At 48.0% G+C, this 15,211-nt stretch overlaps 1 protein-coding gene across 1 annotated transcript in view; it reads left to right on the top strand.

Moving 5' to 3' along the window:
- Positions 1–7,859, top strand: part of XPO6 (exportin 6) — a 98,512-nt gene extending 90,653 nt beyond the window's left edge. Inside the window, exons 21-23 of the mRNA XM_007950166.1 lie at positions 2,776–2,874; positions 3,056–3,286; positions 7,758–7,859. Coding sequence (XP_007948357.1) covers positions 2,776–2,874; positions 3,056–3,286; positions 7,758–7,859 — 432 coding nt within the window. The remainder of the gene's footprint in view (positions 1–2,775; positions 2,875–3,055; positions 3,287–7,757) is intronic.
- Positions 7,860–15,211: the final 7,352 nt, after the last annotated feature.

Here is a 15,211-nt window from a genome sequence, read left to right as displayed (position 1 = left end):
GGAGGTAAGTGAGGTAACTTGCACAGCTGGCATGTGGTAGGTACTCGGTGTCTGTCATTTGCCTTTACCTTACAAAGTGTCACCAGGGGCTTCCTTAGCTGGAAACTTCCTGAATGGGAATCCCCTGGTAAGGGGCCCAGTGATCTGTATTTCTTAATTGCCCCAGATAAGTTTGGCTTGTACCATGTTGAGAGAACTGCTACGCTGTGAGTTAGTACAGGCAGTCCCTGGGTTACAGATGACATCTGTCCAAACTAGATCTTTATGAGTTTGTCAGGGCTGTGAACCAGTTCTTCCCTGTTTAGTCATGGCCGAGGAAGTATCCCCATAACAGACTCGAATTTTTAAAGTTACGCAAACCACAAAGATAGCCAGAGTGGGAAAAATGAGGGGTCAAAGCTTTGCTGGAGACTGCATCTCCCTCTTAACAGGAGAAGGGCAGCGTGTGTATTGCATCGCAGCCAACTCTCTTGCCCTTGGGTTTTGAGCCCAGTGTGAAGCAGCACTGTCCCACTCAGGGGTGGTGGCACTCAAACAAGGCAGCCAGCCTCACTGATTTGAATGTGTGTCATTCTCCACAGTCCTGGCAGTAATCCTTCAGGCTCCTGAAAGGGCTCACTACACTATTCCAGGCCTGCGACCCGTAATTATTCCTGTTCCAGGTAGCTGCCTAATTTGTCCAATTGTAGACATTCAGGTCTGTTCCTGTTTTCATTTCATCAGCCATGACAGAACTCATTTAAAGAGCAAGTAGTTGTTGTCCCTGAGTTTGTCATCCATAACCGGGGACTGCCTCCTGTACTTACTTTTAGATCATGTGTGACCGTGATCCCCTGTAGGGTGAGCTGTCTTGGGGGGTGCTGCCCACACTTTGCTGAGGAAGGCTGTGGGACAGCCACACTGGTTGGTGGTTGCATGCAGCATCCCCCAGTGGTCTACATTCAGTTGTGCAACTTTTCTGTTCTAAGCCCAGGTCTAAGCAGAGGGTTCTTCCTGCCCGCCCCTGGTATGCTCCCACTTTTCCTCATGGGGAAGCCTCCCTTCAGCCCCAGCACACAGCACACCCCCCAGAGTGGAAATCCCTCTCTGGGAAAGCACATGCCCTGTCCCTAGTCTTCTCTGGTGGCTTAGCTGCTCTTCCATCCCCAAAACCCCAGTCAGCCTTGGGTTTGGACTATTGAAGGCTATACTCCCCTCCTTTCTCCCTTTTAAACTTTTTTAAGACTTTAAGACTTCATGGCAGACCGATATGCCTTGTCCCTGCACTCAGGACTGGTAGAAGCCCCTCTGAAAAACAGTTTCAGTTTTTTTTTTTATAAAGTTAAATATATTTTTACGATATGACCTAGCAATCTCAATTCTAAGTATTTTACCAAAGATAAATTCAAACATGCTCATGTGAGCTGTACACTAATATTTAAGTGGCTTTTTTCATAAGTGTGCCAAACTAGAAATAGTCCAAATATCCGTCAGCTGCTGAGTGGATAAGCAGACTGTGTCACGTGCGTGCAGTAGAATACCCCTCAACGATGTAAGTGACCATATTGCCGATGGGAACAGTGACACAGTGACTTTCAGTACGTGATGCTACGTACAGAACCATATCCGAAGACCACACACTATGAGATTCCATCCATATGCCATCTAGAAATGGCAAAACAGCAGGGACAGAGAACAGAGCAGGGGTTGCCTGGGGTAGGGGAAAAGGATTGAACATAAAGGGGCAGAAGGGAGCCTCCAGGGAGATGGAAGTGTCCGGTCTTGACTGGGTGGTGGTTGGGTGGCTGTGGTGTTTGTCAGGATCCATGCAGTGGTGAGCTGGGCAGGTTGGATTTTACTGTGTATTATACTTCAGTAAATGAGACATCTTAGCACGGATTTTGCGGCAGGCACACGACTGGGCAGTGTTTTGTCCTGTTGTACGTAGGGTTGCTATGAGTTGGAGTCAACGTGACAGTTTCTAAAAACAACAAATGGGACTTTTTAAATAAATAAGCAAACAGTAGTCATCATGGAGATCTCGTTATTCCAGGAGGAATTACGGGGTTCCCGCTCACAGCTTAGGTGTCCAGGGGCAGAATGGCAGAGCTGCCACCAGCTCATTCTAGGAAGGCTTCCTGAGATCCACTGGGCTTGTGCTTCATTCCCCTCATTTGTCCACAGTTGTTTACTGCTGGAGCAGGACTGTGTGTGTGTGTGTGTGTGTGTGTGTTTAGGGGTATGGTGTGTATGCTCTTTTTGTCTTAAAAAAACAAACAAACTAGTAACTAGTAATTTTTACAATCTGGAAATTGCAAAGTAGTTTAAAAATGTACTGTTGCTTAGCCCCGAGGTAGACACAGTGAGCTGTCAAGGAGCCCTTCAGGGCTTTGTGGTTTATGAGACTTGGGATGTGGAGGAAAGGAGTGGTCACCTGAGTGGGACTGGTTGGCTTGAGGGGAGGCAGGCAGACTTTGATACCTGGTAAGATTGCTGAGGTATTTTAACTAGTGTCAGCTTCTTGCTTCCAAGATAGGGCCCATGAAAGATCTAGAAGTTTGTCACAAAAGGGGCAGCATTACACCAAAATAGGAGGTGAGGTCCTGTGGGGAAGATGAAGGTCTACAGATGTGATCAGGTGGACCCCAAGGATTGAGACAGGGTATCCTCCCATCAGCTAACAGCACAGGAACACTCCAGGAGCATTGGTGCCTTTGGCATAGGGTGGGGCCTCTAGTAGGCTTTGATCTAAGGGTGTTCGCATACTGTTTTTAAAATGGTGATCTTATGTCCTAGGCTTTTGGACAGTCCTTTCTACAGCCTGACATCCATCTATTTAAACAAAATCTGTTCTACTTGGAGACTCTCAACACCAAGCAGAAGCTATACCACAAGGTAAGAGCCCCATTTCTCTTAGAAAGTCTTCTTCATCAGAGTCAGCATGGGCTTAGGCTGAACCCACTTTTCTGAGGTCCGTAATGGGATCCTGAAAGCACAAACAGTCTAAGGCCTTGAATAGGTCCTGGGAGACCTGGACAAGACCCCACAGCCATTACTCACCTTGCTCTCTCTGTAGAAGATCTTCCGGACCACCATGTTGTTCCAGTTCGTGAATGTGCTGCTCCAGGTGCTGGTCCACAAGTCTCACGACCTTCTGCAGGAGGAGATCGGCATTGCTGTCTACAACATGGCCTCGGTTGACTTTGATGGCTTCTTTGCAGCCTTCCTCCCAGAGTTCCTGACCAGCTGTGATGGCGTGGATGCCAACCAGAAAAATGTGCTGGGACGGAATTTCAAGATGGATCGGGTGAGAAGAGAAGGAAGCCAGGCTAAAGGGAAGGCAGGTGTGGGCTCTTGGGCCTGGTGGCTATTCAGTGAGGAGAGCCAGGCTGTCCCGGGGAGGTGAGGAGCCCCCTGTGTGGTTTTTCCCATCTTGTGGGCTGGCTGTAGCTCGTGCAGTGCCTCCATGACTCAGTGGTGAATGTTGTGGTGGCTCGAGGGCCCACATTCTTCCCCCAGCCTTAGCTTCTGTGGCATATATGTCCCCAGTCTCAGGCACTGGTGCCTTCCTGGCCCTAGCAGTCTGTGTGGTTCGTTTCAAAGGAGGGAAGACGCCCAGTCTCAACCTCTTTGGACTTAATTCCACCCCATCAGAGCACGCCTCTGACCAGAGTCCTGCCATTATTTCCTTGTGGGTGATGAGCCACCACAGGAGCAGCATGAAGTGTGGTTGAGGTCACACTTGTCACTCTTCACTCACACTTGCAGACCTACTGGCAGCTGAGAAGATGGGTGTTTGGCAGCTGTACTTCTGGGTCCCCAGGGTTAGAGATGGGCCCCAGGCTCCACAGGTTGCCCTGGGCTCTCCCTAGACGGCCCCAAGCTCAGCCCAGGCTCACCTGCCTCCAGGCCCTGGGCTCACCCCACACTGACCGAGTGTTTCCCCCGTGTTACTTAAATGGACTGTGTGAGCCCTTATGGTGCTTGTCCTCTCGTTCCACTTTGCTCACCTGTGGAGGTCAGGTGGGCTGTCCCAGCCTATGCAACAGCACCTAGTGTGGGAGCTGGAGACGGAGGTGGCTCTGGATGGACGTAAAGTCGTCATTGCTGCGTTTGGGCCCTGTGATGCCTGGCTTCTCCTGCCCAGGGACCTCCTTCCTGGGAGCCCACCTGCCTTCCTCTGTCCTGTTTCAGATGTTCTTCATAGCAGCCTCTGTTCCTTGGTGATGGGTTCTTCTTGGAACTTTCCCTGTCAAATAAGTAGGCTTCCTCTTTCATCTTTGGACACTTGATCAAAGTAAATGGTTTATTTCTGCCTGACTCCTCTTGGTGTTCCTGGCTTCACCCCTGTTGCGGCTCGCTGGCTCTCACTGTTGACTGTGCATATTGCGTTGTTCCTGGCCTCTATTTGGTAAATGTGTCAGGGTAGTTTTCTCTTCAACTTAACTCTTACTCTCCTGTGTCTTTCTTTCCCTGAGATCTGTCTGGTATTCTTCTAGGCTTCCTCAACTTCACATTAGCCACTTGGATATTTTTTCTTCTTTTTCTTGGAGACCAAAGTCCAACATGAGCTGATGTGTCTAATGATGTCATCGTCTGTCAGTTCCTTGATTTAAAGCAGTGGTTTCCCAATCTCATTATGTGTCAGAAGCACCTGGGGCGCTTATTAAAAATACAGAAACAGAGTCCTGTGTTGAACCCACCCCAGCAAATTCTGATTTGATGTTTGAGAGCCACTGATTTAAAAGGCATTTATTCCTTGGTTTGTTTTCTTGAGGCTGGACTCAGTAAAGGAATCATGACCTTCCATTCATTCATTCGCTGTGTATTTGAAGCCTGCTGCCTCATGCCCTGTGCCACGTGCTGGGTCACCAATCCCTGCCTTCAGGGAGTTTTGTGGGGGAAAAAAGGCAATATTACAGCACCCCCTGTGGGCCGCATTGTGCCAAGCACGTTCCGTGTCTGACTAGTTTAAACCTTCTGAAGTGTGGGTACTGTTTGTTACTAATCCCATTTCACAGATGAACCCAGGCGCAGAAAGGTCAGCAGTCAGTTGGCAGTTACAGACTTGGAAGTGGCAGAGCCAGGAAGCAGGAGTCAGACCTGAGTGTTCTGGCCCCAGGGCCAGCACGTGCTCTCCAGTAACAGGGTGGGCTGAAGCCTCTGATCGCGCAGAGCAGAGATGCTGACCTAACCAGCTGGGGCCAGGAATCAGGAGGTGTCTGAGGGGCCTTTTTGGAAGAGATGGGCTTCTTATTTTTTAAGTTTTTTTTGAAAGAAAAGGAGTTTTATTGAGGAGTAGTAACAGCATAGTGCCTAAGGCACTTGACTGCTAACCAGAAGGCTGGCGGTTCAAACCCACCAGCCACTCCTCGGAAGGAAGGTTGGGCAATCTACTTCCATAGTGATATTGCCTCAGAAACCCAAGGAGGGGTCGCTATGACTCAGGTCTGACTCGATGGCACATAACAACAACAACAACAGTAACAGCTGCAGTTGGGCATCATCTACTAAGGTTACTGAGTGCTCCAAAGTATAGCAGATGAGAGAGCTTTTCATGAAGAGGTTGAGGGAAACAGTAACCATCAGTCATTCGTTAGTAACTATAAGTTACATGTCAGTTAATCTGTGCATGTCCTGGAACCAACCAGCACAAGCATTTTGTGAAAACGTTTCTACTTATCTTTCAGGGACAGGATCAGCTTGTGTAAAAGCATTCTTTCTGATATCAGCCACAGTTTTGTTCCCTCCTCTTATTCTCTGAGACAGAACAGATTAACTCGTTACTTTGAGTTTGGCTCAAATGCCTCTCATTTTTTAGGTGTGTTAACACATTCTCCCCTTTTGATCAACCTCTACTGGGGACATGATCACCCATAATGGAGTCGCCTTTCTGCAAGGACTTTTTTTTCATAAGCAGCTGTGTCTTCACCTTGCTGCATTTATAGGGCTTCCCTTGAGGATGAGCTCTGGGTTAGTTCTTAACAGGTAACAGACAAGGCCACATTTGAGCAACATTCAGATAGATCCTACAGGGTCAGTATGCAGTACTCCAGAGGGAAAGAAGAAAGAGGATGGCCACTTCCTGACACAAGGCTCTTCGAGATACCTAATTCTTCTCCTTTTTTTTTTTTTTTTGAACAATTTATGCTTTTGTGAAAGTTTATGCAGCAAATTAGTTTTCCATTCAGTGATTCATACACAGATTGTTTAATGACATTGATTACAATCTCTGCCATATGTTAGCACCCTCCCCATTTCCACCTTGGGCTCCGTGTCTCCATTCCTCTGGTTTCTCTGCCCCTTCCTGTCTTTTCATCTTTGTTTTTGGGCATATGTTGCCCTTTTGGTCTCGTGTAGGTGATTGTCCTAAGGAGCACAGTCCTCGTGGGTGTTAGCGTGTATTTTATAGGCACATCTGTTATTTGGTTGAGAGGTAGCCTTTAGAGTGGCTTCAGTTCTTTGTTAGAAGGGTGACTTAAGGCAGCAGTCTCAGGGGTGGTTCTTGTCCCTCTCAGAAAAGTAAGTCTGGTCTTTTTTATTTTCTTTTAAATCAGTTGGGGCTTTGTTCTACATCTTTTTCCTCTTCTAATCAGGACCTCCAGTTGCGTCCCTGGCCAGGGCGGTTGACTGTGGTAGCCAGGCACCACCTTGTTCTTCTGGTCTCTGTCTGGAGGAGGCTGTGCTTCTGTGGACCCTTACTCCTTTGGACTAATTGCTTCCTTGAGTCTTTGGCTTCCTTCACTCTCCTTTGCTCCTGGTGAGAAGAGACCAACAGTTATATTTTAGGTGGCTGCACACAAGCTTTTAAACCCCAGAAAGAAGAGGCATACTTTGAGCTAAATTCTGAAAGGGGCGTTGAGATTAGCCAGGTGAGGGGATGGGGGATGGTGAGTGTAGTGGAGAAAAGCCGGCAGTGCCTTCAGCTGTTTTCTGAGCCTAGTCTTACCACCCAGGGGGCTCTCCCTCCCTGCTCATGGGTTTAAAAAGGGAGCATCTTGGCACCTCCAGCAAGGGCAGGGATCCGACTCACTGACAGGGCTTTATAGACTTATTTTACTCCTCATCTGGGCCTACACAGTAGGCATTTGGTAGTCCCGATCAGAAGTACGTGGTAGTGTTCAGGGTTTAAAGGACAGGGGCTCTCTTGCTCCATAGTGTGGGTGCTTTCCATGCTGCTCCCTATCAGGATGGGTGTGGGGGTGGTGTGTGCGTCATTCTTGTTGGCAGAAGCTGCCTGGAGCCCTCTGTGGGGAAGGATTTCCTGGCATTGCTGGGTTGGCCATGGTGAAGGAGCAAGGAGTGAGGTGTATCAGCAGGCACACCAGTGGCCCAGAGCCTGGGCCGGGAGCAAGGGGGCTGATTCTCACCTGGTCCCCTCCCCTTCCTGTCTGTGTAACCAGGGGCCAGCTTCTTAATCTCTCTGAGTTTGTTTCTTCATCCTTAAAACGGTGATGATGAGGAGGAGTAAATGGGTTGGTACCTGTAGGTGGTTGAGGGTGGTGCCTGGTACACGGTGAGCACTTTGGGAAGGTGTCTTAGCTGTTGCTTTTCTCCTGCTGTGCCGGGCACAGAGCCTCTGCTGACCCACAGGGTAAGAATGAGTAGAGATGGTGAGTTTTGTCAAATGTAGCATGTTTCCAAATCACACATTGGGATGGAAAGAGCTGTTGGGGCCGGGCAGGGTAGGGAGTGCGATGGTGGGTAATTCGGGGGTGTTGGGTGGGGCAGGAGGGCCTGCAGTGGGGCCAGGCTGCAGCTGTGCCTCTGCCTTCCAGGACCTGCCCTCGTTCACCCAGAATGTGCACAGGCTGGTCAATGACCTGCGCTACTACAGACTCTGCAACGACAGCCTGCCCCCTGGCACTGTGAAGCTCTAGGCTGGGCCCTGCACACCTGCACGCCTGGTCGGCCTGCTTACCTCCCGAGGGACACCACCTTCTGCCACCACCACCTGCACCACCTCACCGTCCACCACAGATGTCTCCCAGACAAGCCTCGGCCACTCCTTGGATTCTCACACCCTGAGCAGCAGTGCCTGTCCCCGCCCCTCCTCCACTGTCCTCCTGCCGCCCACCCAGCAGAACTGGCTGCAGGTGCAGCTGAGTGCTGAGTGGAGTCCAGTTCCAGGGCATTTGGAGCAGGCAGAGGGCCGCGTGGCCAGGAGGTGCTAGGAATCCCGTGGGGTGCACTGTTTGGAACATGTGGGTATCAGGCATGAGACAGAAACGCCAAGGACAGCTTCTCAGCATTCCATCTGCCCAGCCCTCCCCAGCCCAGCTGGCCAAGGAGAGACGTGATGTCAAAACTGTTTTGGGATTTCTATCAAGTCCCCTCCCCCCAACTGCCTTGAAGTCTCTGCTCTTTGTCAGATATTTGCAAAGACTCATGTTTTTGTTGTTGTTTTCTCATCATTCCATTGTGATACTAAGAAACTTAAGAAGCTTAATGGAAAAATAAAATGCTTATGTTGTTGTTATATAAACACTGGTTAAGGAGCAACCTTTCACTGAGTCTCTTCAAGGCCAGTCTCCGTGAGGGCACCTTCCTGGTGGAGGCGGGGCCCTGAGAGCGAGCCTGTCAGGACTGACTGGTGTAGCACTCTTCCTACATCCCACTCTCTTCTAGAGAACGCCTCCTTTAAGCCGTGTGAAAAACAGGCCCCATTTCTCCTGCTTGGCTGGGTGGTGGAGGCAGGTGTGGAGCTGAGGCCCTGCCTGCCTCCCGGTTCTGGGGTGTCCGCCACCCCTGCCCCTCAGGGTGGTAAGTGTGGGCTCCGACGCCTCAGCCTCCCAGGGAATGGACCCCTTCCCCAAATACCCAGCCAGGAATTGTTCCGCAAGGGAACTACATCTCACTTGAGGAATGCAGGAGTGGGGAGGGCTCTGGATGGACTCCCTGAGAATAGTAGTTGGAAAAGGGGATGAGAGGAAAAGAGGGAGACAGAGGTCAGCTACGTGTCGGGTGGGGCTGGGAGGATCCGTGGGGGGTGAGAGCTGTGACCTGCCCAGCCACGCGTGTGTGGAAACGGTACTTGCTCTCGGAGTCTCCAGAACGGCAGCTCCTCCTACCTTTGGTGTCAGCACTACTCTGGATGACAGAAGTAGGGGGGTACACTCCCTGGCAGGAGGAGGTTCCCGTGCCTTAAAATGAGGATGGGGATTGTGGACCGAGAGGAGAAAGGGGAAAGTGGGTGCAGGTTGTTGGCTTATACTTCTGGGCCTTGATAACAAATCAGTGTGGCAGGGATGGGTTTGAGTCTCTCTGTGTGTGCGTGCGTGTGCATGCGTGTGTGTGCATGCGTGTGTGTGTAGGAGCAGCTCCCTGCTCTGTGTAAATCACAGCCCCCGTGCCCCCACCTGCAGCTAGCCACACTTCGAGTTCATCAAGGAAGGCCTTGAGACTCCGATCGCTCTTCTTCAGAGGGAATTACCATCCAGTTATTCCTGAGCTATGAAAACCATCTCCCCTGCCTGCTAGCGGGGGCCGGGGTACTATCTTAGGCCTGATTTTATGAAAGGCTTTTTTGTTTACCTGGAGGTAGAGAGGTGAGGGAACGGGGTTTATCAGCCTATGGACCCCACCTTTGGACAGAACACAGGCAGGACGTGGAATAGAATAGGAAAGGCCCCGGGAGTAAGATGGAATGAGTTGGAGGTTTCTTCTCGGCTGGTGGGCAGGTCAGTCATGAGCTCCCCGTCCTTGGAGATGTGCAGGCAGTGATTGAGGACCTACAGAAGGGGTTGCCTCCTGTGGCGTGGATAGGGACGGTTGCCATCCAATTGATTCTGACTCATGATGACCCTGTGTGCTTCAGAGTAGAACTGTGGATTCCTTAGAGTTTTCAGTGTCTATGACCTTAAGGAAGTAGAGTTGCCAGGCATCTTTCAAGGTACCTGTGTGTATTCAAACTGTCAACCTTTGGGTTAAACCGTTTGTGCCACTTCTCCCATTGGAGGGAAGTTAAATATCTCTGGTAAGATTCCTCTTGCCTACCGTGTCACACACGTAGAAGTATGAGTGGAACTGGATTGAATTCTCAGACACGAGACGAATCCAGAAGTTGCCTTTGCATCTTGAGGAAAGGGCTAGGGGAGGCTAGAGATGAGTGAGAACGAGCCTTCAGATGGGTCTCAGGTGAGGCCTGCTCTCCTGCCTCCCGCTTTCCGTCCTGGCTCCATCTTTTACCCTCATGCTGCCTCTCTCTGGTTTAAGTACAACACCCACCACGGGTACAGTCACTGGCTTCCAAGAAGGAGGCGTCTGATGAAACCTTCGTCTTCATAGTTTCCAGCATTTTCCTCCACCACCTACCAGGGGCCTGAGAAGATGGAGGGTTGACTTTCTTCTTTTTAGTAGCATTTGTTTTTCTCTTGACTATAAAATAAAACTAAAAAATCTTCCAAACAAATCTGTCCTGTCCTGGAAGAAGTATGGCTGGAATGCTTCTTGGGAAGTGAGAATGGCCAGACTTCGTCTCACCTACTTTGGTCATGTTGTCAGAGGGAACCATTCCCTGGAGAAGGATGTCATGCTGGGTAAACTGGAGGGTCAATGAAAAGCGGGAAGGCCCTCAAAGGTTCAGATTGACCCAGTGGCCGCAGCGATGGCCTCCTGTATAGCAGGGATTGTGAGGCTGACACAGGACCGGGCAGTATTTCATTCTGTCATATGTGGGGTCACTGTGAGTCAGAGCTGACTTGATGGCATCTAACAACAACAACAACATAAAATGTTTGTTGTAGAAGAACGTGTGAAGAATGCAGAAAACTCTTTTTCAGTCATTTAACGTGTAACCATTTCCCCATTAAATATTCTACAAAAACATGATTCTTAATAGCAGATGGCATTAGATCAATATCCCATCACTTGACTGTTTACACCTTTATTATAACTCTCTGTACTTCATCATTTCCATAAGTTAAATTCCTACATGTGGAATTGCTGGGTCCGGTGGCTTTGGGACTTGTAACAGGTATTACTGGGGCCTGATTTTTATTCTGAAGAAGGATAAAAGATAAAGTCGTTGGAATCACAAAGTGTCTAAGGCTTAAAGCTCCACTGAGACCGTTGGACCGAAGCAACATCTGGTCTTGTGGGTCTAGAAGACTCTGAGGCCCAGGCCTCCCAGCTGGTTAGTGGCAGGGCCTGACAAGGTTTAGGACACAGCTCCATGTCTCTTGGCCATTTGTGAGCCACATAATTACCCCAGTGCTACTGTCGGTTCTGACGTCTTTGTAGGGTGCTGGGGACCAGGAAGACTAAAGCAGCTGGTAGTTTAGTTTACTCCCTGGGCCTTGGTGGAAGAACATTGATTGGTGTCTGCTCATTAATAATTATTTACTGAGTACCGACTGAGTTACTTATAAAGACAATGTTATCAAGTACCTCTGTGAGCCAGGAGTGGGCTGCATTTGACAGACTTGGAGATTAATAAGATACAGCCTGTGCTCTTGTAATCCATGGACCAGCGGGGAGACAGATAGGAAAACAGATTGTTGCAGACTGATGTGCATGTAGGAAAGGTTACTAAAAACGAAATCTACTCCAAACAGCTTCAGCTTCTGCAGTCTGAAATTGACCAAATGTGCAATCAAGATGTGTTAATTATCACTGGTGACTGGAATGCAAAAGTTGAAAATGAAGAATCACTGGTAGTTTGAAAATTTGGCCTTGGTGACAGAAATAACACTGGAGATCACATGATAGAATTTTGCAAGACCAACAACTTACTCATTGGAAATACTTTTTTCCAACAACACAAATGGTGGCTATACACATGGAATTCACCAGATGGAGTACACAGGAATCAGATTGACTACATCTGTGGCAAGAGGCGATGGAAAAGGTCAATATCTTCAGCCAAAACCAGGCCAGGAGCTGATTGTGGAGCAGACCATTAACTGCTTATATGCAAGTTCAAGTTCAAGTTGAAGACAAGCCCACGAGAATCAAAATAAGACTTTGAATACCCTCCTGAATTTAGAGATCATCTAAAGAATAGATTTGAAGCATTGAACACTAATGACCAAAAACCAGAAGAATTGGGGGATGACATTAAGAATATCATCCATGAAGAAAGCAAGAGGTCATTAAAAAGAAAAGAAGAAAAGACCAAAATGGATGTCAGAAGAGACTCTGAAACTTGCCTTTGAGCAGAGAGTAGCTACAGCAAATGGAAGAAATGACAAGATAAAGAGCTGAACAGAAGATTTCAAAGAGCAGCTCGAGCAGACAAAGCCAGTCACTATAATGAAACGTGCAAAGACCTGGAGTTAGAGAACCAAGAGCGAAGAACACGCTCAGCATTTCTCAAGCTGAAAGAACTGAGGAAAAAATTTAAGCCTCAAGTTACAATACTGAAAGATTCTATGGGAAAAATATTGTACGATGCAGGAAGCATCAAAAGAAGATGGAATACACAGAGTCACTGTACCCAAAAGAACTGGTTGATCTTCATCTATTTCAGGAGGTGGCATATGTTCAAGAACCAATGATGGAAGAAGTTAAAGCTGCACTGAAGGAATTGGCGAAGAACAAGGCTCCGGGAATTGACAGAATACCCATTGAGATGTTTCAACAAACAGATGCCCCACTGGAGGCACTCACTTGGCTATGCCAAGAGATTTGGAAGACAGCTACCTGGCCAGCTGACTGGAAGAGATCTGTATTTGTACCCATTCCAAAGAAAGTGATCCCACAGAATGTGGAAATTATCAAACAATATCATTGATATCTCATGCAAGTAAAATCTTACTGAAGATAATTCAAAAATGGTTGCAGCAGTATATTGACAGAGAACTTCCAGAGGTGCAAGCTCGATTCAGAAGAGGATGTGGAACAAAGAATATCATAGCTGTTGTCAGATGGATCTTGGCTCAAAGCAAAGAATACCAAAAAGATGTTTACTTGTGTTTTATTGACTATGCAAAAGTATTTGATTGTGTGGATCATAACAAATTGTCGATAACATGGAGAAGAACAGGCATTCCAGAACACTTAACTGTACTCAGGAACCCTGTACGTAGAGGAGGAGGCTGTCGTTCGAACAGAACAAAGGGCCACTGCATGGTTTAAAATCAAGAAGGGAGTGCATCAGGGTTGTGTCCTTTCACCATACTTAATTCAGTCTATGTGCTGAGCAAATAATCCGAGAAGGTGGACTATATGGAGAAGAACGTGGCATCAGGATTGGAGGAAAAATCATTAACAATCTGTGATACGCTGATGACACACATTTGCTTGCTGAAAGTGAAGATGAAGCACTTACTGATGAAGGTTGAAGAATACAGTCTGCAGTATGGATTACATCTCAATATAAAGAAAATAGAAATCCTCACAACTGGACCTATAAGCAGCATAATGATAAATGGAGAAAAGTTTGAAGTGATCAAAGACTTCACATTGCTTGGTTCTATAATTGACAACATCAGACAACGTATAGCACTGGGCAAATCAGCTGCAAAGGACCTCTTTCAAGTACTGAAGAGCAAAGATGTTTCCTTGAAGATTAAGGTGCACCTGACACAAGCCATGATATTTCCAATCGCCTCATATGCATATGAGAGCTGGACAATGAATAAGGAAGACCGAAGAATAATTCATTGATGCTTTTGAGTTGTGCTGGTGAAGAATGCTGAAAGTACCATGGACTGCTAAAAGAATTAACAGATCTGTCCTGGAGGAAGTGCAGCCAGAATGCTTCTTGGAAGCAAGAATGGCCAGACTTCATCTCACCTACTTTGGTCATGTTATCAGAAGGGACCATTTCCTGGAGAAGGATATCATGCTTGGTAAGGTGGGTGGTAGACAGAAGAGGGGAAGGCCCTCAACAGGGTGGATTGACACAGTGGCTGCGGCGATGGGCTCAAGTAGAGCAAGGATTGTGGAGCTGGTGTGGGACCAGGCGGTGTTTTGTTCTGCTGTGCATAGGGTCGTTGTGAGTCGGAGACGATTTGACAGCACCTAGCAACAACAACACTCCAAACCCAGAACACCTTGCCACAAAAATAAAAAAGTTTTGTTGAATAAGCATTAAACCAGAATGTGATGCATCCCAGGCAGTCAGCTAAAGAGATTACAAAGACAGAAAGATAGTTTCATCCTTTATATAAACCTGGTGCCATTGTATCATTTCCTCATAGTGACCCTGTAGGGCAGAGGAGAACTGCCCCATAGGGTTTCCAAGGCCGTAATCTTTATGGAAGCAGTCTGCCGTAGCTTTTTCCTATGGAGCAGCTGGTGGGTTTGAACCACCAGTCTTTTGGTTAGCAACCCAGTGCTTTAACCACAGCACCATCAGGGCTCCTATCTCTTACATGTTGTTGTTGTTATGTGCTGTTGAGTCGGCCCCGACTCCTAGAGACCCCTCCTTGGGTTGCCGAGGCAGTATCACTACAGAAGTAGATTGCCCAGCCTTCCTTCCGAGTAGTGGCTGGTGGGTTTGAACAGCCAGCCTTCTGGTTAGCAGTCAAGTGCCTTAGGCACTATGCTACCAGAGCTCCTATCTCTTATATAGCTGAATGAATACAACCCATTGTGGTGGGATACCTGAAGTTAGGCTAATCCTTCCAGGAACAGGGAGGTCTGGGAGGCTTACCTGAAGGTCCACTTCCCAGAGGTGGCTGCCGGATCTTTGAGAAGACCTCTTAGATGTCACATGCTTTATAAAGACAAAGAATTTACAACTACAACTTAAATTGTGAACAAAGGGAAGGAGGGGAGCCTCTTCCCCTGTTCTCAACAGGGACAATCAAAACCTCTTATTTTCAATTTTTATTTTTCCTCACATATGTAAAGTACTGTGGTGGAGGCTTTGGGAGCCCAGAAAATGGAGGGAGGGTTACAGGGGACAAGGTGGGCATGAGGAATAGGCAATCCTTCACTGCTGGTGACATTCATTTGAATAAGTTCTTGGAGAATGTGGGTGGGGTGGTGTGGGGGTGTCCCAAGAAAAGGGTGAAGACAGCTGTGTTGGAGCGTCTTTAAGGACAGCAAGTAGGGTGGAACCGACCAGAGTCGTTTGAGGATTGCTCTTAAGCTTCAATAGGGAATGGATGGGTGGTTACACGCACTCCTCACTTACCGACACGGTTAGGTTCCGGAGACCAGGTTATGAAGTGAAAATCAGCATTATGGGAAAATGGAGGATGGCTACATCATTACATAACTGCCAAACCATTGAGAATCATGGCCCAGCCAACTTGGACACATAACCATCACAGCCAACATT

The sequence above is a fragment of the Orycteropus afer genome, unplaced genomic scaffold (assembly GCF_000298275.1).
Source record: "Orycteropus afer afer isolate SDZICR_OR568_19922 unplaced genomic scaffold, OryAfe1.0 scaffold00266, whole genome shotgun sequence".
NCBI lineage: Eukaryota > Metazoa > Chordata > Mammalia > Tubulidentata > Orycteropodidae > Orycteropus > Orycteropus afer.
This window is presented reverse-complemented; position numbering and strand designations above follow the sequence as displayed.